At 40.6% G+C, this 23,278-nt stretch overlaps 1 protein-coding gene across 1 annotated transcript in view; it reads right to left on the bottom strand.

The window, feature by feature from the left end:
• Window positions 1-9,362: 9,362 nt before the first annotated feature.
• FHOD3 (formin homology 2 domain containing 3) overlaps window positions 9,363-23,278 on the bottom strand; it is a 563,825-nt gene continuing 549,909 nt past the window's right edge. The window contains exon 27 of the mRNA XM_026654142.2: window positions 9,363-12,179. Within this exon, the coding sequence (XP_026509927.1) occupies window positions 12,097-12,179 (83 nt within the window). The 3' untranslated portion in view covers window positions 9,363-12,096. The remainder of the gene's footprint in view (window positions 12,180-23,278) is intronic.

Here is a 23,278-nt window from a genome sequence, read left to right as displayed (position 1 = left end):
ATTAAAGTAGCCATAAAGAAGAATTTTAATTCATGCCAGGTGATAGTCACCGATTGTTTTCCAACACGTAGATGTTAATTTCAAAAACCAACAAACAGCAATCCAGTGGAATTCAGTAATCACAGCTTTGTACTGAAAACAATCAGCTCTTATTGCCACTGAACCATGGATGTTCCAGGTGCTTCAGGCACAAGGGACTCCTTCATACAATTTGGTTTGTGCTGGCTATATCACGTTCAAGGCCCTGGGCCAAATTCTCCCTTCACACGCACACAGTTTCCACTGAAGTAAATGGAAGTTCATATCTGTATCGGAAGGCAGAATTTAGCCACTTCTCATCATCTGACCAGAAGATAATGGGGCTAGATTCTTGGTTGGTATAGTTCCATTGACTTCAGTGGAGTTGTGATGTTTTACATCATCTTATAATCTGGCCCAATATCTCTAGCTCATTTCTACTAGGTGCTTTATCTGGGTGATCATTTATAAACCATTTGAAACCTTTCATCCATCATAGAGGATAATAATATCTCTGTTCTCTTCAAACAAGATACAATTACTGCCTATGTGACATAATCTGTAACCACAGATCTCCTTTCAGGCCACTTACATAGCAATTCTTCCTGTGTCTGTGAGACAGTATGTGCCTGAAATGTTTGCTTCACTTCATCCCAGTTCACTGGTAAATAGAAACACAACTGGCATAAAATTGAACATGAAATCCTTGATCACATTCATCAAAAGAAAATAATACGAGGCGTGACAACTTTAAATAAAACATCAGCAATAACGAGTCCATTATTTACCAGGCTTATATTGAACTAGCATTGAGTGTTTTTGCAGCCTCATACACAAACTTTGCGAACTCATAGGGAATGGATACCAAAGTTAATTTTTAAAAAAAGTGGCCTTCAAAAGCTTATGGCCTATTTCAACTTCAATTACCCTCTGGGCATAAATATATTCATGAAGTTTATCATGGTCAGAAACAGCAGCCAAAGGTTCTTTCTGAAGCTGTGGATGGTGGTATTACTGCCAAGGATCAGTAAAGACTTTGAAAACATATACCACAAGGCAGTCATCTTATAGCCACTCTACTCCCAACCAAAAGTTTTGAACATGTAGATTGCAAAGTTTGAAATCTTGCCAGAACTATTCTTAAGGATGAAAAATGTTAAAAGCAGCCATGTACTGTGTTATTTTTTTCTTAATGGTCACCCTATAGCGGGGTGGGCAAACTACAGCCTGCGGGTCGCATCCGGCCTGTGAGCCATTTTAAGCTCCTGCTGGGGAGCCGGGTCGGGGGCCACACCATGCGGCTTGGCCCCACTCCGGCGCTCCAGCTGGGGCGCTAGGTCGGGAGCTGCACCAGACGGCTCCCAGAAGCCGCGGCATGGCCCTGCTCTGGTGTTCTAGCCGGGGTGCAGGGTTGGGAGCTGCTCCACACGTAGGAACCAGAGAAGGGACATGCCACTGCTTCTGGGAGCCACTTGAGGTAAGCGCCGCTCGGAGCTTGCACCCCTGAGCCTCTCCCCATGCCCCAACCCCCTGCCCCAGCCCTGATCCCCCTCCCACGCTCTAAACCCCTCAATCCCAGCATGGAGCCCCCTCCTTCACCCCAAACCTCTTATCCTCAGCCCCATCCCAGAGCCTGCACTCCCAACCAAAGCCCTCACCCTCTCCCACACCCCAACCCCAATTTTGTGAGCATTCATAGCCCGCCATACAATTTCTATTCCCCGATGTGGCCCTCGGGCCAAAAAGTTTGCCCACCCCTGGTCTAAGGCCATGTCTACACTAGCACTTATGTTGGCAAAACTGTTTGTTTACCTGCCCCGTCCGCAGGTCTGGCCGATCGCAGCTCCCACTGGCCGCGGTTCGCTGCTCCAGGCCAATGGGAGCTGCTGGAAGCGGCACGGGACGAGGGACTTACTGGCCGCCACTTCCAGCAGCTCCCATTGGCCTGCAGCTGCGAACCACAGCCAGTGGGAGCCGCGATTGGCTGGACTTGGGGACGGGCAGGTAAACAAACTGGCCCAGCCCGCCAGGGGCTTTCCCTACACAAGTGACGACCCCAGTTTGAGAAACACTGATCTAATTTCACAGACATCCAAACACCCTGCTACTCAGTCAAGCAAAATTTTCAATGAGACTACAAGAAATGAGGAGACTTCGATAACAACAAAAGTCTCCTACAGGCTACAGAAAGACATGAAGATATTCATGGTGATTTTAGTTTAAAACGTGGTGTTTTGAATGTTTTCTGCACTACAGTGGTCACTGTTAGAAAATCAACATTTGCAGCACAATGGGCCTTCAGACCCTGCAGCTATTTCCTGGTCTAAATCCAGATGAAAACTCAGGTACTTCAGATACTGTTGGTGGTAACTGTTAGTATATAATGACTACTTCAGGTTCAGTTCTAATTAAAGATTTGGAGTCTTAATTAAGGGTCAAGCACTTAGATATGACAGAGAGGATAAGTGAAAATACTCTTTTACACAATGAACCAGTGGAACTCATTGCCACAAGACATCACTGCTGCCAACAGCTTAGGCCAATTCAAAAATATTTAGACATTTATATGCATAACAAGAACCTCCACAGTTACACAGCATAGGAGAAAATGTTTAAGGGGTGTAAACCTTCATGCTTCAGAGCACTAGCCACCTGGCATTAAGAAGAAACTTCTCTTATGGGCGTTCTTCTCTTTGCTGTCTGCCTCTTGTAGAAGAGAAAACTATACCCCAAGTCTTAGAGATGACACTACTACTGTAAGGAAGAATTGTAGAGACCTAGTCTGTTGCATTTCTTTTGCGCTCTAGCATTTTCTTGGCAGCAGAATTATTTTAAGAAGCTCACAACTCTTCTCACTTTGGGTACTGATATGGTCCTCATCTCTGTAGCATTTGAGTACCTGGTTCCTTGTGTGTAATATCCCCATCTCCACACACTCATTTGTTTTTATATCTTTTAGAGTATAAAGCCTTTAGGGCAGGAAACAGTTAATGAATCACACCACTTTCTGGTGGCCATATAGTCCTTCTTCACTCATTATCTCACCTAATTTACAGCATCTACATAACCATAGCTTTGCCCTTTCAATTTTCAACATTATACATATAGGTCAAAATAACAAATTACTAGGAGATAAGATCTACCTGCCTATTGAAGGGATCTATGTCCAGTGTATTGTAACACTAACAAACACTCATTATAAATAAATTACATTAATAGCTATGCAGTATAGTGAAAAATACAAACTTCCAGCATCTACGTACACTTATATAAACCTACAACACCAGGTAATCAAACATTCCATACCACCAAACCAACCAACCATCCCAATTCCATTTCTAAAAATATTCTCCATGAGTACATCATATCATGTGAAATTATAGCACAAAACTTAATGCACAGTAGAATTGCCTTTAGAAATTATTGTTAAATGTTAATAAATAAATAAATAATAATACTATAATAACAATGGCTATTTACATTAAATGTATGCACTCAACAGCATATTTCCATCACAGAACAAAACAAAAGGACAAAGTTAAGGCTCTCTGGATTATCTAGGTTTGGCTGGGCTAGTAGTAAATTATGGAACATTATATGGCAAAGGCATTCCCTAAAGTGTTTCTTTTTCAAACATGGTAATGTTTGGGTTTCTTAAAAGGTGTAGAATGTTTGTACAATAAAATATTATTTTGGGGCATTAGCTGGAGTCCACTAAACACATTTTCAAACTGAACTTGTTTTTAACATAGTTTGTTTTGGGAATAAGGTTTCAATGTTGGCTTTCAGGCCATCAATTTTAAGGAGAACTCCCAAAATGAAATCAGTGGGGTTTAAAAACTGTTGGAATGATATGACTCTGTCAGAGAAATACTCCAAAACCATCATCAAGTTCATTTGCTAATAGCCAATAACAGAAGTTATCTTTTGGGGCCTGATCCAACACTCAATGAAGTCAATGGGAGGCTTTCCATTGATGCCGGTGCCCGTCGCATTAGGCCTTTTCGAATGTGGCTCTAGTGACCATTGTGTGATATTTGCTGTCTCTCTCTTATCACTATGCACATAGCTAAATATATTTAGAGCATTATGGTCGATGCTTTTATCCTTTAGATTTTTATTTATTATCTTGAATAACCTCATTGTTCCTTGTAATTAATATAGTATACTTGTGAAATGTTCCAGCCAAACAGATTTGAAACCCTGTGTGAGGATAGTCTAGTTCCTAGTCAAATGTTGATATAATATCTTGGCATTTAGCAAGAATAGCTTTTTTGACTGTGCTATGAGGTCAATAATTTTCCACAATTTTATGTGGGGAAAAAGGTTCTTAAAAAGATATACAGGGCCTCATTTTAACAATCCCTTTCCTTTGCTAGATCTTGCCAAGATTATTTAAGCCTCCCTTTACACACTGAGGGGAGGGTTGGACAGGGATGGGCGGGGAGAGCCAGCTTTTGAGTTCTCATTCAGGAGTTGGAATGTTTCATCACTTTATTTAAAAAGATAATTTTCACCCTGTTGTCATTTTTGGATGTGGCATTTGACAACATCACACAGATCTGAACTTTCACCACGTGGCCTTCATATAGACTTGTAATATTTACCTGAGGTGATGCTGGTTACCTGTGGTATCAGACATGGTGAGATTTTAGAAAATTTAGGCCATTGTCTAAGGGTTTGGTGTTTTTAGGTGTCCAATGGGACACACCTACAGGGGCCAGATAGTCAGAAGTGCTGGCGTCCCTCCTCTGAAAATCAAGGTGCCTCAGGGTGTGAGACACCCAAAAATAAAGCAGAAGATCCCATCTCAGCAAGGGTGGCAAGGGGAGAACCAAGGGAATGGAGAGGTAGCTGGGTGGCAGAAAGGAAAAGGATTCCATCTGAATGTTAGAAGTGGAGTGGTAATCCTCAAAACACATCATACTCCTCTACAGGTAGACTATGCTCCTGTTCCAAAGCAATTCAGGAAAAGCTGGAAGGCGGGCGGGGGGATCCTCAACAGCATGGCATCCAAAGTAGATGCTTTCCATTCAGGATTTCCCAGCAGAGGTGTGTCTTATCAGACTGTGGTGTAATACAAAACAGCAGTTACTGAAATTCACTAGAGGTAAAGATTTCTGAATAGAAAGGAGCCTTCTTCTTTTCCAAACTACATTTCCATCAGAAAATGTGGAGATGTTATAAAAAGGAAAACGATCTTTTCTCAATTTAATCTGTGCATTTTCAAGGTGAAACTATTATGTAAGGGCTACAATAGAGGTAGTCAAAGACAGACCCCGGGCTAAAACCAGATCGCCAGATGCTTTTGAATGGATCATGAAATCTTTTTTTTTTTAAACTTATTATTCTCATTCTTATTATTTTTTATTATTTTCTCTGGAGTCGGGACCTTGGACTATACCTTGACCAAGAAATTTGGACCTTGACAAAAAATAATCAATTACTCCTGGGTTACAAACTATGCATGCAGCTGTGCAGTGGATAAGCTGCAGACATATTTGTTCTCTGACTGGAGTCCAGAGGCTTCCCTGTGACAAAAAATGAGTTCAGAGTACTGAGTCTGAAAAATCTATGCATGTGTTGTCACTGCACATCTGGAATTTAGGATTACTAATGGATATATTGTGATAGAAGAGAAAAGTGTCTGGCCAATAAACTTGTTTTATATATTTATTTTAAAAAGCATTACCACATTTCTGGCTAGTAGCCTTTTATCCTCTAGACTTTACAACAGCGCAACTGGAATGCTAAGCAGCTCTTTAAGAGATACATATAGATCCCATGGGGCATCTTTTATATGAAATTATTGGAAAAGAAGATCTAGGAAGGAGCAAGTCACTGTTTTCTGTAGGAAGCGTTACATATATGATAACTTACAACTGCTCCTATAGCCCCAGGGGCTCAAGGTGATGTGTGAAAATCATCTGCTAAACTCTTTGTCAACACAGCTAAGAATCTAGGGTGCTGCCACAAAAGTATTTAACTGTCTTTGAACTCTGTAACCTAACCTTACCTGACCGTACATGTAACATAAAAAGGTAAATATTTTTGGCTAGCTTATTACACTTTTTACCAATTGCACTGGAAATCAAAGTTCTTCATAACACTGTTCTTATTTAGTAGAGTACAATAGTTATCACTTTTCTACTATGTCCCTCCAAACAGCCCTGTTACTCTAATTCAGATAGATGGAAACACACCGTGAATGGGGGGAGCAGTGGTGACACTGTCCCCCTGGGCACACGCAGCTGTCGCCCAGAGCTTAGGTACCCGGGCGATGCATGAAACACATTTCAATTGAGTTAAAAGGCATGTCCCCATTTTACTCTCCCAATAGCCATTTTTATGGCTCTGTAATCAAGAGTTTCAGGAATTCCGTCTCGCTGTGCAGCATCAATCAGAATACTCACCTGAGTGCAGGCGAGTCAGAGATCTGCGTTTATAAACGATGGGCTCTTTGTACAAGCCTCTTGCTGCATGGACTGCTTTAAAGACAAAAATCAAAAATGCATCGACTGCCAGTAGTGCTTAATTTGTGCCAGGGCTGAGCCCCGGCACCTCTGGGCTTGGCAGTTTATAGCCCCGGGACCTCTCGGCTCACCACATCAGTCATGAAAGTAAAAAAATTGCTTGAGTCCTGGCACCTCTTTCATTACAAAGTAAGCACTGACTGCCAGCTAATGGCAGCAAGCAGCATCCCATCATGTTTGGTGGGGATTTCAGTATTAGATTACTATAATCCTTGAGAACTGGACAGACAGACAGACACACACACACACACACACATTTACTTCACCCAGGATTATACATTCGGTTCAATCTGCGAAAGCAGAGATAAAACTTTAAGGTCAGCTTTTCATTGCCAGGCCACCCAGGTGGTTTAACAATGGCATTTTGTTGCTTGTGTGGCGGGTTCATGGCTCCATAAAGAATACAAAATTTAAAAAAATAGCCAACCAAGGTCCCAGCTGGATACGTCAACAAAATCAGCAACCAACACAGTGCTTTAGAAAGCTTTATTGCAAGATGTGTTTACATAATGCTGTAGAGGTGAGCTTTGTTACTACTTATATCAAGAAATTTTGGACACAGGTCTGAGGTCAGTTTCTCATGTTGACCCTGCATGGCACGGAAAAAAGAGAGACTGCATTTTCTAGAATGTGAGGAAGGGATGGAGTGGGGGAGGAGAGGCAAAAGAGGGGTGTGTTAAAAAGGAAAATCCCCCTGGGTTATACTCAATGTAGTGACAAAGCTTCCTAAGGATGGATACAAATGAAGGAGTGCTTGTGTGTAGTAAATTCTTAAACAGTAATTCAAGTTATTTATGAAGTAAAACTGAGAAACAAAAAGCAGTTTCATGGACAATTAAATTTAACATATAACAAAACATCTTTACCTAAAATGAGAAAAACAAACAAATGAAAAAGGACCTGTAGATAATATCTTTGACCATGCATGGCTTGTTTTTAAATTACAATTCACAGAATAACACTGCTGAAAAGCCTATTTTACACTATGCTACACACAACATGAAAAAACATGAGTAGTGACATTTACACAATTTTACAGTATTTGTCCTTCGTCTAAGAAACATGTCCTTTTCTACTTTACAATTTTTTTTTACAATTCCCAGCTCTCGCTCTCTCTTACACACACACACACACACACACACACACACACTATGCCCCAAGACAGTCTTTAAAAGGAGAAATACACCCATTGCTATCAACCGTCCTTTTCTTGCAAAGAAACCTGCAGATTTCATATCTGTTTGACGTGATCAATGGTTCGATAGTGGTTAAACATTATGTACCTCTGTTTGCCACTCAATGTGAAACCAACAAATTAGAAGTGTACAGAATATATTTAATTTTTTTGCATGAACATAGAACTATAAAACCCCTCAAACTCCTTTGAATGACTTGCTCTTTAACTATTAAACTGCTTTCTCTTTATATTGCATCTAAAATGCAATTCAACCATTTGTTGCAAAAAATAAAAAGACAAACACAAAATAGGCCCTTGTATTATCAAGTGTTTACAAATAAGTTTCAATAGTGTTCCCTAATCAAGCATCATTTCATCTCAGAATTAGGAAAACAGCATAGGGTGTTTTTAATTTTTTTCTTTTTTCCCCCCCTTCCTTCAGAGCTCTTAAGTACCTAGCCAGAGAAACTTCAGCATTCACAGACCTTGCAGTTTTTCTTGCGTCCAGATGCTGGAAATCCAGAGGAATTTGAACTTTATATAGGGCCCAGTTCTATCCTCACATATGCATGCACAATTCCCCTTGAAGACAACAAGGAACTGCATGTTCATGGGAGAAAGCAGGAATTGGCTCTTGTGTGCTGCTTGTCATGTCTTTCTGGCCACTTTTTAAAACAGTTTACAATTAAAAAATAGCAAACAAACAAATGACTCCACATTATAGACTAATAACTTGCTAAATATGGGCTTCCAAATCAAAGCTGTTCTTGAGTTATAGGAATGTATGTATGTTCAGGGGCGGGGGAGAAACAGGGGATGTGAAGTTGGTAAAGTACTATCTTTACCCTTCCTAATCAGATTTAAAACAATCTATTGTAAGAACATAAGAACGGCCATACTGGGTCAGATCAAAGGTCCATCTAGCCCAGTATCCTGTCTACCAACAGTGGCCAATGCCAGGTGCCCCAGAGGGAATGAACACAACAGGTAATCATCAAGTGATCCATCCGGTCACCCATTCCCAGCTTCTGGCAAACAGAGACTAGGGACACCACACTGGCTAATAGCCATTGATGGACCGATCCTCCATGAACTTATCTAGCTCTTTTTTTAACCCTGTTCTAGTCTTGGTCTTCAGAACATCCTCTGGCAAGGAGTTCCACAGACTGACTGTGCATTGTAAAAATACTTCCTTTTGTTTGTTTTAAACCTTCTGCCTATTAATTTCATTTGGTGATCTCTAGTTCTTGTGTTATGAGAAGGAGTAAATAACACTTCCCTATTTACTTTCTCCATGCCAGTCACGATTTTGTAGACCTCTATCATGTCCCTCCCTTAGTCATCTCTTTTCCAAGCTGAAAAGTCCCAGTCTTATTATCTCTCCTCATATGGAATCTGTTCCATACCTCAATCATTTTTGTTGCCCTTTTCTGAATCTTTTCCAATTCCAATATTTCTTTTTTGAGATGGGGCGACCACATCTGCATGCAGTATTCAAGATGTGGGCGTACCATGGATATATATAGAGGTAATATGATATTTTCTGTCTTATTATCTATCCCTTTCTTAATGATGCCCAACATTCTGTTAGCTTTTTTGACTGCCGCTGCACATTTAGTGGATGTTTTTAGAGAACTATCCACCATGACTCCAAGATCTCTCTTGGGTGGTAGATCTCTTTCTTGAGTTGTAAAAACAACAACCACCCATCCTAAGCAAATATTAATCCTTACTCACGTTTGTCAAATGAATCACATTTTTGTTGTTAATTTCTAAATCCCTGTTAAATGAGGGGGATCCAAAGGATTTTGGATATGCAAGCTGACTGAGAGACATTTAACTTTAATGACACTTGGGAAATGCCACTAAAATACAGTTCCCAAACACAAGAATTGCTTCCTATTACTATGCTGGCAAAACACCATCTACACTTTTAGCAGTTGTTGCATTCCTCCCGCATTAACTAAAAGTGGAGATTCCCATTGTTCAGGCTGCATATACAGCACAGTACACAGGGAATTTAAAGTTCAATCCTGCCAAGTGTCAAGTACCAGGAATGGGAGTTGAGCACCCTGAAGGAGGCCTTCAGCATCTGGCCAGAGCAGGACTCATATTCAGATCTGCTTTTAACTAGGACATGAATTGCAATCCAAACTGCTCACTCAGACCTTACTGACCTCCACAAACCCCCAGCACATCCATCTATATGTTTTATGCAACCTTGAGCAGAAAGATAAGAAAACATGCTGAAAGGCCAAGTGTTGTATCATGTAGAGATCCTTTCCAAAACCCTGATGGCAACACATCATTTCTTTTAAAATGTAAGAATGTGATTAAATAAATTCTGTTTCCTTCAGTTTTCTGACCAGTCTTTTCCTCTTTACAGCTTTCAACTCATTCTTTACTCTATGTTTTATTAGCTAACCAATGAATGGCTTCTGTCTGCTTGCAAAATCCACTTCTTAAACTAAACTAACTGCCAAATAGCAGGAAAACATGTTCACCAATGTCTGTAAACCCAACGCCATACTGTAACAACCAGGACTCAGAGCAGGGACATATATTTACCCATGAACTGGATGGATCAAGGCCCACGGCAACAGTCAATAAGGACTGAAATCCAGCAGCAGAGGGAGAGAATTGCACAGATGGGAGTTTTCACAACATATTCCATTTAGTTTGATTCTACTAGGTCATTTATATCAGTATTGCCTGTTGATTGGCTCTCAGATTACTTGGATGCTGTGTTCAACATAGTCTCATATATAGTTGAAATTTTGCCTGTTTGGTGACTTATCCTTAGCACTTCCTGTCCTCAAAGTGGAACAGAATGCAGGAGTCAATACACCTTTAGTCCCAGCCCAGGGTCACAGAAAGAGCTAATCCCACATTGCCTCACAATGCATTCTTCAGTACCATTCCATCTAGATATGCTTTGGTGCAAAATGTTCCCTTTTGTTGTTGTTACTAAATTGCAGTTCCCATGAAAATGCTTTGGTGGTGGCGAAGCTGGGTATAAGTGGGTTCAGTTCAAATTCACTGAGGTGGATGTACTTCACTTAAAGGCAAGTCGAGCTGATTAAAGTATATTCTAAAATTCTGTCTGGTTTGGACAATGGAGTGTGATCGTTTATGTGGGGATAGACCAGAATAGAACATGCACTTAACCTCAGACATATACTGAAGATGTTTATAGAAGTCAATTACAAACAGTTAGATAAGGACAAACGAGGAAACAGCAAATTCCTTGTGTGGGAAGAGGAATGTTCACTGTGGTATCCTCGCTATTTATTTTATTGATGAAAAAAGACAAAATATAGAGGAGTTTTAGCAGGGCCATTTCATGTTCAGTTCAATCGGTTTGAAGCTAAATCACCACTAAGCTACATCACAACAGAGAAAAGCAGCATGAAGGGCTCAGGCAGGTGAATGAAACTTCTTGATCTTGGCAGCAGAACCTCTTTATCTAGTATGTAAATTGTTGGCATAAATTTCTAAAATTATACAAAGACTCAGTATACCTAGAGTTCATCAGTAAGAGGTATTCTGTGCTATCTGTGTGTGTACAATATTAGGTACAGTGTACGTGCATGCACACACATGCAGTTCAGAATCCTAAACATTCCACCTGCACTGCAGGGTATTTCCTGCCCTGCAGGGTGAATTCCATTGAATAACATTGAGTTCCTGTAAAAAGACACTCCTTTCCTGAAGGTCAGGTGGAATTTTAAGGCCCCAGGAGTGAAATCTTTGCCCCTTTGACTTCAGTGGGGCCAGGATTTCACCTCAGGACTATATGTGTATGTTGTACATACACACTCATCCATACTGTACATATACATAAGTACACATACATTTTTACATTCTTTGGTGGTGAGATAAAAATAGGGTTGTACAGATTTGTGTATGTCTGTCCAATAAAACAATCTTAGGAAGATCATAGTAACTGTAACAGAAGTGATTTTGCCTCTTTAAGGACTATTCCTTGCACTGACAAAATGCCATGCTTTACAATTACTAAAACAGGCCACAAGAAAAGCCAACGTAAACATAGCTCACACAATAAAAGAATACTCAGGAGAGTCCCCTAATACCAACATCAATGCATCATGAGAGAACAAGCTATAAGCTTTCACCTAGAAATACTCAAACACTCCTTTTTGTATCTGTCAGGTTTTAGTGCTGAGCTGTGACACACCCTTCTTTAGCCCTTTTTGTTTTTTCTGTTATATATCTTATCAAAATTAAACTAACAGAGGACGGGATGTCAGGAGCAGCAGATGAGGCTGGTAGAACAATGCCACACTGAATGGTTGTCAGCCCGTGTATCACCGATGATGGTTTTGCTTGTAGCCACCTTTGAGGATTTCACACCTGCATCTCAGAGGTGCTGATGAGGCCCAGTGCTTTGGCTTCTTCTGGTGTCAATCCACTCTTTAGTGTTCTTCTTACTGTACAGTCACAAAATCCAAAGGGAAGCAAAGAACAATTAGGAGCTATATACAGGACTATCAGTTGCAATATATATTCTAACACAAAAACAGCATCAAACAAACAGCAGCTCTGTCTCTAAGGCCTGAGTTTCAGAACAGCTGAGCTCTCTTATCTGGCAACTCAATGGGACCATAAGGTACCCAGCAGCTGTGAAAATCTTTCTATAACGTCTATCTATAGATTCAAAACAAGTTTTTTCGAGTCTTGTTTTCTTAAGTAAAATCCTACAGAACTTAAGGAAATCAACTTTCTTTAGATTTATATCAAATGTTTTTTTACATTCCACAGAAGGAATAAGCATTCTCATATAGGTTTTTAGAGAACTTTTTATAGAACCCTATTTGTTTTGTCCCTATTAAATTCTATGAGACTTTTCCATATGGTGTTTTAATTGCTATTTCTCTGATCCTCTAATAACATAAAAGTGAAAAAGAACCAAAAGTAACCCCAACATTACAAATAATCAGAATCCTTATAAATAATGCTCCAAAACCAGATTTTCTTCCCCCTTGTTTTCTGCTGTGCCCCCTTACTCCACACTCCTCCTCCCCATTTCCACATCATATATTGTCAGTAATGGTTTATAGCTAATTTACAGGGGTTGAGACCTTGGCTTTTTATTTTTCTGTGATGTGTCTGGAAAATCTGTACTAGATATTATCTGTACAATAATATTAACAGCAGCACAAATAAGTATAATTTGACACATGAAACTTACATTTTAAATTTATTTCTGCTTCACAGACTCAGGGTTTGTCTACATGGTATGATAATGTGCACCAGTGGGGTGTGAATTCTAAAGTGCACGAACATCTTGCACATTAACTTGCCTGTGTAGACCTGGCTGATGCGCACTAAAAGTTCCCTAATGGGCATTAACACAGTACTGTTGAACCAGACTGTTATAATGCGCACTAGGGAACTGTTACTGTGTGCCAACAGGGTTTACATAGGCCAGTTAGTGAGTAGCATTGTGGTGCGCTTCAGAATTCACACCCGGTTGTGCATCACTGCACCATGTAGACAAGCCCTTAAAGAAAAGTTTGCCATTTCTTTTATAGCAAATGGAATTTGTGACTGTGCACTTCCCTAGAATTTTTGTCACTAGGGGCTGCAGGTGAACACACCTTGTTTCAGGGTGGAATGGGGAGGCCTATGGACTGACTGCTCACTCCAATAGTTTGTTGTCTAGGCAGATGTGCAGAATGCACATTAATGCATTTATTGTACATCCAAAGTCCAAACTATAATTTATGCAGAGTAAAAATATTCAGACCTCTATAACAGTGAAGAGAACTAGTAGAAGACACACAGCTCTGGAGAAAGGAATTACAGAGCATGGTTAAGAACTCTTTGGCTTCCAACATTGTTTTTATGCACCATAATTAAGAGTTTCAACTCACTGGAGAGTCACTCCAAGTTACTGAAACTGACTGGTCATAGACATGGGTCTAGCAGGAGTGAAAGGACTGAATGGATTGTTATGGAAAACAAATGAGATAAGAAAGAGGAAAATAATGTCACTGTCACCCTGTCACGAATATGGGGAAAAGCATGATCTACATTTAATAGCTAAACTTCTCTCTTCCGTTATCTGGGACAAATAAGTGAATTGGGAATGTCACACATACAATTGTTCCTTCACCTCTGAATCCCTCACTTGAGGAGTTCTTCAAGGCTCACTCCTCTCCCCTACATTATTTAACTTCTATACAAAGCCATTGAAAGAATGTGAGGAAATGTTGCATGATACCCATCTCCATATCTCCTTTGCATCAAATATAAATCAGCACCATCTCCCAACTTTATCAATGCTTCGGTGAAATCTGCACTGGATGGAGAGGTCTGGGCTCAAGCTGAACCTAGGCAAAACTAAGAAGATGCTGGTAGGAACAGGGAAGTGCTTCAAATAACACTCCCATTATCCAGACCACCTGCCTTACATTATTGAATCAGTCCTAACTTGGAGGTCCTTTGGGACTTCTCAGAGCTATTAGATTCCCAACAGTCATGACAACAACAACAACAAAAAAGCACTTCCAGCTGTGAATTGCCAGAATATTTCAACCCTACCTATCAGAAACGGCCACAATGATGCACACACTTGTGACTTCAAGGCTTGAGTATCTAAAATGAAACTACATTCCCCCCCAAAAAGCTGCAACTGACACAAAATACAGCATTATGTCTGCTTGATATTTACACAGTTGCCATGTACTGTTCACCCCAGTGCTCTGCTCTCTGCACTGGCTGCCTGCTGAATAGATAGTCCAGTTTAAAGTCTTTGTCCTGTTATATTCAAGGCCCTCCATGAGACTGGCACTAGCTACCTACGAGGTTATCTTTGCATCTGTGACCCTGAACTCCAAAACCAGTTACATGCCACTGGAGCAATGAACCTGTCGACCTCTAGCGGGAGGCACATGAGCACAGGAGGCAGAACTTTCACAGAAGCTGGACCTAGAATGTGGATCTCACTCCTACAAGAAATAAGACCACACCATTTCCAGAACTTAATGCAAACCTTATTTCTTCAAATTAGCTTTTCCTCCAAAAAAATGTCACAACAGATTCACGCACACACAAACATATCCAAACATAAACAAGAAAAACGTTCTAAATTAAGCAAGCTATTTTTTCTTACACGATGGCAAGGCTGAAGTAAAGACAGAAAGATCAATTGTTATGTCCATTTGTAAATACTTGGTAGACACTCAGACACTGTAATAACGGGGCCATATTCATCCACAAAAAACAGCTAGAATAAACCAAATTCAGTTATGTCTATATAGATCTTTAAAAGTCAATACAGTTACTATTCCACATATACAACTGGCTAACTGAAAAACATTTGAAGGGAGAAAAATATGTGGCTTTACCTTAGACTGAACACAAAAAGAGAAGATGGTGAATTCCCATTTCCACTTTACTTACAGGCCTACAACTTCACTATGCAAACCAATGTAAAGGGAATGCCAAATGCAGATGTAATAAGAATTGGTCTTTAGGGAAATTATATACAAAGTACTTAATAAGGAGTCAGAATACTGTGGAGGAAAAAGCCTATTATGAGAAAATGTGAAAGAGAATCGAGGATATTACTGTAAGTGAGAATCATCATTATGTATGGCATTAAGATATGCCATGTTCTGAATTTATTGGAGACTCAATTCAAGGACATCACTAAATTTAAATAATTTTTTAAATTAATGGAGATGTCCTATCTCCTAGAACTGGAAGGGACCTTGAAAGGTTATCAAGTCCAGCCCCCTGCCTTCACTAGCAGGACCAAGTACTGATTTTGCCCCAGATCCTAAAGCGGCCCCTTCAAGGATTGAACTTACAACCCTGGGTTTAGCAGGCCAATGCTCAAACCACTGAGCTATCCCTCCCCCCACTGAGCTAGCCCTCCCCGCTAGATGCTATATGATTCGAAGTGATGTACAAAATTAATCTAAACTCTTTCAAGCAGGGGCCGTCTTCTATCCTATGACTGTATAATGCCTGGCACAATGGAGCCCCAACCTTATTTGGGGACTTTAGGAGCTATCAGAGCTCAAATAAATAATAATAGTAACATTCATTCAGTACTTGGACACATGTAGAATTATCTGACCAAAAAGGGTTTTGTAGGGTTCTGAAGGATTTTGCTAAACTACCTCAGGTCTCAGCTATAACACAGAAAGGTAACTTGGATTTCGACATCCCAATGCCTGGACCTTTTAACTTAAGCAGTTAGACAGGAGAAAGCAGCTCCAAAGACATACAGACTTTGAAGGGTAAGGGTAATGAAATTACATTTTTAAATCTGTAAATCTAATGAAAAGCTCCCCTGTGGAGAGAATCAGGCTCTAAGCAAAGAGATTCAACAGATAAGTCTGCTAGGCAAGCACTGAAAATGCTACTTCATAAGGTATTGTGCGCCTGCTGGAACACTCAAACTTACTAAGTAGAAGTGTCTACTCTGAATTTACATAGCAATTTCCCATGCATTATGGCCTTGCATGCCCATATTGTAGCAAACTTAGAGGGTTTGCTGCTGAGCAGAAGAACATGATTTGTTTCTAACGTGCCTCGGAATTGGGAGAGCTTGAGATCCCTTGTGAAGATATGTGCTTTTCAGTGTTAAAGCTTCTAGTTACAAATAACCTAGAGCCAGACCTGGCTCTTGTGTGAGTGTGTTGTGGGGACATGGAGCTCAAGGAGGCCTCTCTCACCTTAGTGTGCCCCTTTACGAGTCAGGTGGAATTTAAGCCCTTGCACTTGAAGAATAGCAGGGACTGCCTCTTTAAACAGCGCCAGGGGTGAGGAGAGGTAGAAAGGAGGGGATACCACAGTCCTGTCACATTTTCCCCTGGCCCCTCTATATTGGCCCTTGGAGAGGGCTGAAACGGGAAATCTAACTGCACTCTATAAAGGTGTGCAGTAGAATATGCACTTTCCCTGTGAACTGGAGGGTGGGTGAATCTCCTTGTAACATGCTATAAAGCAGATGATTCTAGGCCTTTTTCACTTCCAGAGATTGCATTTGGCCGGGGTCTCCTACCAGCTTGGGGCAGGAATGCAATCCATTAGTAGAAGTGACTTGGAGAGAGAGTTTTTTCCTTCCATGTTTTACACTCAATGCAACATTACACTACTCAAACTAGGTCTTTATTCTTCTCTTTTCACTGAACTCTGTGGCATGTCACTAACTTGACTAGACATAATATCTTGGCTTGTAAAACTCTTGGCCTGCTGCAGCCCACATTAAACTGAGTTATGGAATGCATTCTGGAGGCAATGACAATAAAAATAAAGCTTTCTAATGACCTTTTGTGCTCTTTAAGCAATCTTTAAAACATTGGCTAAAGAAACATAAAAACATAAAACAGGAAGAAAATTACTTTTACTCTTGTCACAAGAAAGTCCTGCTGAGATCTCATAACCCAGAAACCAAATGTTGTTTTTAGGGGGTCGGAGGGGATGATATTCTTTACCAGTCAGGAAATCTAGAACTTAATTTGATATTCTGGCAGAACGTAGCATGCCTATGATGAACTTGGTGAATTCATCTGAGCACACTGGATCAAACAACTAAAAAGAGAAGCAGCCCTCACAGAACTGGGAACATTTAAAATACAAGAAGAATCCCCAAAGCACAGCCTTTTCTCAGCACATAATTAATCTAAACAGGTTGTTTTTTAAAGGGCGGCTAGCCTCCCTGATTTCACTAAAAGTGAGGAGCAGTAAAAAAAGCAAGGTTGGCACCACATATGGTATGAGTTTCAATGGCTTTTGGCATGTAGGTGTACACCATTTCCATGCAAGCACCATTTGAATTGCAATAGTATCCCTTTACATAAATATGAGCACTTTGTCCGCTTTGAGGGTGCATGTATCATGGAAATGGTGTAATTCCCAACAAGTGTCCTAGCAAACAATGAAAATGAATAAAACTCCTGTGGAAGTCTGTGGGCCAAATTCAATGATGAAGTAAATGATGATGATAGTTTGTCAGAAAGCAAGCTTAAGATGCTGTAAATTACCGACGGGGGAAGCAGGGAGGTTAGTAGGAAAAGCAGCCTATAGGAGGATATGGGACTAAGCAATCTCATTATCCTATTTTATCTTATGTACTTTAGTTGCATTTCGTGCTAAATACTCCCCTCTCTACTTCCCCCCTCCCCATTCACTCACACCTATTTTCTAATCAACTTCTTCTTCTTCCCCTTATGCCATCATCTGGGGTCGGGTCATCGTGCAAGCATGTGTCATCTTCATCTGTCTGAGGTCAGTCTGCTTAACATGTTCTTTGATGCAATCCATCCATCACTTCCTTGGTTTTCCTCAGGGTCTCTTTTCTAGCACCCTCTTTGTTCACCTTCTCTATGTGTCCCAACCAACTAAGTCACATTTCCTCAATTTAACAGCCACATTATGGACTTCGACTTCCATCCTAATCTTGCATTACACAATCTCTCTTTTTGTGTGACTTTTGATTGTGTGCTTTTAGCTGTGACAGTCTGAGTACCTTTCCTAGACTTGAAGAGCTCTGTGTAAGCCTGAAAGCTTGTCTCTGTCACCAACAGAAGGCTCTCTCACCAACAGAATATCAATAAAAGATATTGCCTTATCCACTTTGACTCTCTTTTTATTGCGCAAAGATATCCCATCTCAAACACCTGTAGGTGTTGAACATACCATCTCTTTACTCCCTAAGCTTCTGCAGTATACAGGATTGCGGGGCACACCATTGTTCCAGACAGGTGGGCTTTCAATCTCAGTGGCATATGCTTGTCATACACAACCCTAGAGATGTTATTCCACACTCTTCCAGCTCCTTCCACCCCAGTCTTGAGTGTATCTCACATTAAAGCTCGCCATCTTCCGTAACCCAGCCACCAGTGTACTCGAACTGGTCGGTCTGTGTTGGTTATACTCCGTTAATCTCTATCTCCAGTTTCCTTGTGGCACCTCTTCTGACCAACATGACCTCAGTCTTAGTCATGTTCATTTTCATCCCATGCCATTTTAGCTGGTCATACCACTGGATTACTATTTCCTTTAGGTCTTCTTTTGAGGACACCCTTATTACTATATTGTCTAAATATAGAAGTTAGTCCAGTAAAAGATATTACCCCACCCACCTTGTCTCTCTAATATCCTGGGACCAACATGTTCATAACAACACTGCATATAGCAGCTTCTCTCTTTTTCCAACTGGGATCTTCCTGCTAATGTAGTCTATCAAATATGATAAACAGCAGGACACTGAGGGCTGGCCCTCCTGCAATCTGACTTACACTTCAAAGGGGTTTATCTTCTACAAAATGTTCAGATCAGTGTTTAAATGATCTAGATAATCCCTTCCCAATCAATGTACACCCAATATATTACACACACTGCCATTTAAGTCCTCTCTGATTTTACCCCCATCAGTCAAGCTATGGCATCAGTCAAGCTCAATTCAGAAACTCTTTGTCTTCCTCATCCTCTTCCATTGTTTTCTTAGATGGTCTATTTTTCATGTCAATATCTTATAGTCTGCATTAAGCTAAACTTGCATTAAGTGAGGCATATGTCATTGTTGAGCATGAGCAGGGCTAAATTGCCCAAGTGGTGGTGGTGTGTACGGAAATTTTTCTTTATGGGATTTGTGAGTGAATTCCTGGATCTCATCCAGTACCACTTTGAAAATGTGCAGACAACTGAAATATGCAGCATTTTCAGTCAGAGCCAGCAGTGTCAGAAGTTGTCCCAACCAAATTTCATAAATAGTGCCAGTCTCTCCTAACAAAGAATTCGACTATTGAGCCATCTCCATTGTAAGACTAGCTATTATATGACATAAAGGGGAAGCCAAAAGTAAAAAAGGATAAAATTTGTCTTTATAAAAGAAAGTTAAGATGTGTTTGAGCATTAAGTGGGTTACATTCTAGAGAACAACAATAGGTACATTATTCTGAAGAATTTGGATAAAGGAAAGGATTTTTTTGTTTCTACCTAATATTTAACCTATTGTTTTAATTACTAACTAAAAATGGCTTGTATCTCTGGGTATGCTTTTAGCTGTCAGCATCTTCCCCACTAATTAACATGAACTATATAGTGCCCATAGTGACCCAGACTGTTGTATAGATATGGAAGAAGAATACAGTTTTGAAACGCTTAGAATCTATGGTCCTGAGGCAGGAACGCATCCCTGTTCAGGACAGCACATGCCTAAATGCTAATCTGAATTGGGGCCCGTGCCATAAATATTATCATGTAGTACTGGGAGTACTGAATGTAATGCTCACAGTAGTAAGCACTATACTTGGTAATATGTATTTGCAAGATTAGACTGTAAATAGCCAATGTATATATAGGCAAACGAGGTAGGGGATTAAGGGTAGAAAAAGCAAGGGGATTTAGCAGAGGTGTTAGGCATACACCTTGTAAGTTCCATTTTTAAAGCAATTTATTATTTAGTAATAGATGTGTTTCACTGAGGCAAGAGCTAGGACTTGTAGACTTAGAACTGTGTGTTCAAAAAGGACTAGGAGGAGAAGAGGGGCTATTATCTTTGAGCATATAAATTCTATGGAATTGGAATCTAAACCTAATAACGTCTGAATCTCTCAACTGGAGTCTTTGTTGGGGAATAAAGAAGATTAAAAAGCAGATCTGTAAACTAACAATATAGATTCAAAACAATTGAGATCAAAATGGTTTTTTGTGCATATGCTGATTATTCAAGGGTTACTCTGCTTTGAGAAATTCTGATCCAATTACGGGTGAGGTTCCCCCCCTTTGTGCTGTGGGTGGGGTTCCCTCCCCTCTTTGTGCTGCCCTGCTTTGAGCCAAAGCAAAATGCGAGGTAACTGCTGTGGGAACTTGTTTTGCATCTCCAAACAGAGCCATCCCTCCAGATGCAATCTCAATATTATGAATGTAGTTGGAATTCCTGCCCTCAAAAATGATCATGTGAGATTTCTTCAGGGCATTAGAGGGCTCCTTTTGGCAACTGTGGCTATCACCTTGCTCTTCAGTAAAGCCATGCATGATTGCACTTTTATTATTGTACTCTAAACTTCCTTATTATTTCTGGTTCTTAATTGAAGCCCTTTCCTAATGAACAGTTTGATCTTGAAAGCCAACAACACACTGCTTCTGATTTCTTTACTCAGATGCTGGAAGGAAGGCATCTCCTATCAGGAAGGAAGAATGATGTAAATACAGGCATATACAGCTGACCTGGTGTAAACCTGAAGTCTTTATTAAGATGGATTGAAACCAAAGTAAACAAAGTGCATGTTTAAGGCCAGCACAGTGCAACCAGACCATACGTTATTTTTCAAGTACCCAGAGCGATATCCGTACTCACTATGCCAGGAATTAAAAGGAAAAAAAAACTTTAAATCTTTAAAATATACTAAAGAGGAAACAAAGGGTAATGTGAGTGAAATGACTTCTGCCTAGCCGACTGAGAACAAAATAAATAACTGACAACAATGAATCAACCATTTCTATCCCTTGGAAGCGGTAAACTAAAGATGTCAAAATCAACTTTTGTTGTGACTTACTTACACGGTATTACTTTCCACGATTCTGTAGCGAGAAATGACACTGACTTACTTATGACCTGGAACCATAAATAGATCACCTTCCCAACACTCCTCTATGGAGCTATAATTCTATATGAATTATCCAAATCCTATCACTTAACGTTTGCTATGCACCCTTATCTTGCCAAATCCTAGCTTCCTCGTAGCACCTTCAGCTTGTTCTTGCAATATAACCAATCAGCATCACTCAATCAAGAAATATAGGACACTCCAGCACTGATGGTCTTTATTTAGCAACACCTGGGAAGTCTTAGTTCATCAGCTATTCTTTGATCCTTCCTATGTCTGCTTTCTGCATTCATTGGAGACTCTGTATTACACTTATAGTCACAGGGACAAGTCAAAAAATTCAGTAATGTTTTGGTTACACTGTGGGATCCTGCTGGGAAGCAAGATGACTTCTCTGCTAAAACCCACTGTAAAAAAACCCACTACTACACCCTCAGCCTTCAAACTTGCTTTACCTGCCCAAAATTCTGGTTAAAAATCACACAGCTCCTTTACTGGCTCCCCTCTTTGGGACTCTGCCTCATGCCCATGAATTCTAAGGGTATGGCAACACTGAAATTAAAAACCCATGGCTGGCCCATGCCATCTGACTGGGGCTAAGGGGCTGTTTAGGTCCAGTGTAGATGTTCAGGCTTGGGTTGAAGCCCAGGCTCTAGGACGCTGCGAGATGGGATAGTCCCAGGCTGGAGCCCGATGCCAAATGTCTACACTGGAATGAATCAGCTCCTTAGGCCTAGTCAGATGGCACGGGCCAGTCATGGATGTCTAATTGCAGTGTAGACATACCTTAAGGGACAGACCAGAAAAAGAGCTTGCAGTGGCCAGAGAAGTCATCTACTACTAGCAATGTAGCAGTGCAAGTGCCTGCATTGGCCACTTCTGCCCCCATGACCTTTGGCTACCTGTCTCTCCCACTGAGCAGCCTAAACTCCTGGTTGTCCAGGTCCCACTCACAGTCTTTCAGCACCTGGTCATGCTGGATGATAGTAACCCCAATGTGAGACCATTCATTTGGGCAGCTGCTATCTCCTTTGTGGCTGCTGTTTTCTTGGGACTGTGAGGGATTTGGGGACCACAAGACCTAGAGTTACTGATACCTGAGTCACTTCAGGAGGAAGAACCTGAATGTGTATCTGTCTCTACTTAACCTGCTGTGCTCCTGGGTCTGTAACATATTATACATGGGTATGTGAACGTCTATATGTTGTTCAATTCCTCCCTGTCTTCTCTCCACAAGCTGAAATAAACAAGCACAAATGCCAGATAGTATTTCTAAGAATACTGACTTCTCAGATCAACAAAGTGTCTTCTCTTCAAACACTCTTTGCAGTTATTGTGTTAACCCACAGCCGTCAAGTTTTGAACAAACAGATGCCATGGCATCAATGCATATCAATATAGCATCTGATATAAAAGATGAGGACATGACAGTTCAGACTGGAGTGACTAAACCTGAAATAGGTCATTTAAAATATGACTGCTTATTGAGTCAAAGACAATGCTGTTTCACATAGAAAGCTTAAGGTTATGGAGAACAACATAAAAAAAGAAGCAATTAGTGCCAGGGAAGAAGCTCACTGCACTGAAACGAAACTCTGGATGTAGGTTGTTCTGGAGTTCTGGCTGGAAAATAAATTTCAGCTACTCTTACAAGTAATACAGGTTTACTAGTCTTTTAAACTAGGCTTTCAGAAAACCTCTTGCTTTGGAGGGAAAAATGCTTTCACTGAATTGTGTTGGACTATAATCATTTCACTTCCTAGGTCTTGGGACTAGGAGAATGTTCTGGAACAAAACATCAAATCCAAAAAAGCAAATGATGCATTCTGGGGAAAAGGACACATGTTCCCTGACCTTGCCAGTAGTGCAGTATACATTTGATGAACTAAAACAGAGGTGGGCAAACTACGGCCTGTGGGCCACATCTGCGGGACCGTCCTGCCCGGCCCCTGAGCTCC

This window comes from Terrapene carolina, unplaced genomic scaffold, assembly GCF_002925995.2.
Source record: "Terrapene carolina triunguis isolate 2854851 unplaced genomic scaffold, T_m_triunguis-2.0 Scaffold183, whole genome shotgun sequence".
Taxonomy (NCBI): Eukaryota; Metazoa; Chordata; order Testudines; family Emydidae; genus Terrapene; species Terrapene triunguis.
This window is presented reverse-complemented; position numbering and strand designations above follow the sequence as displayed.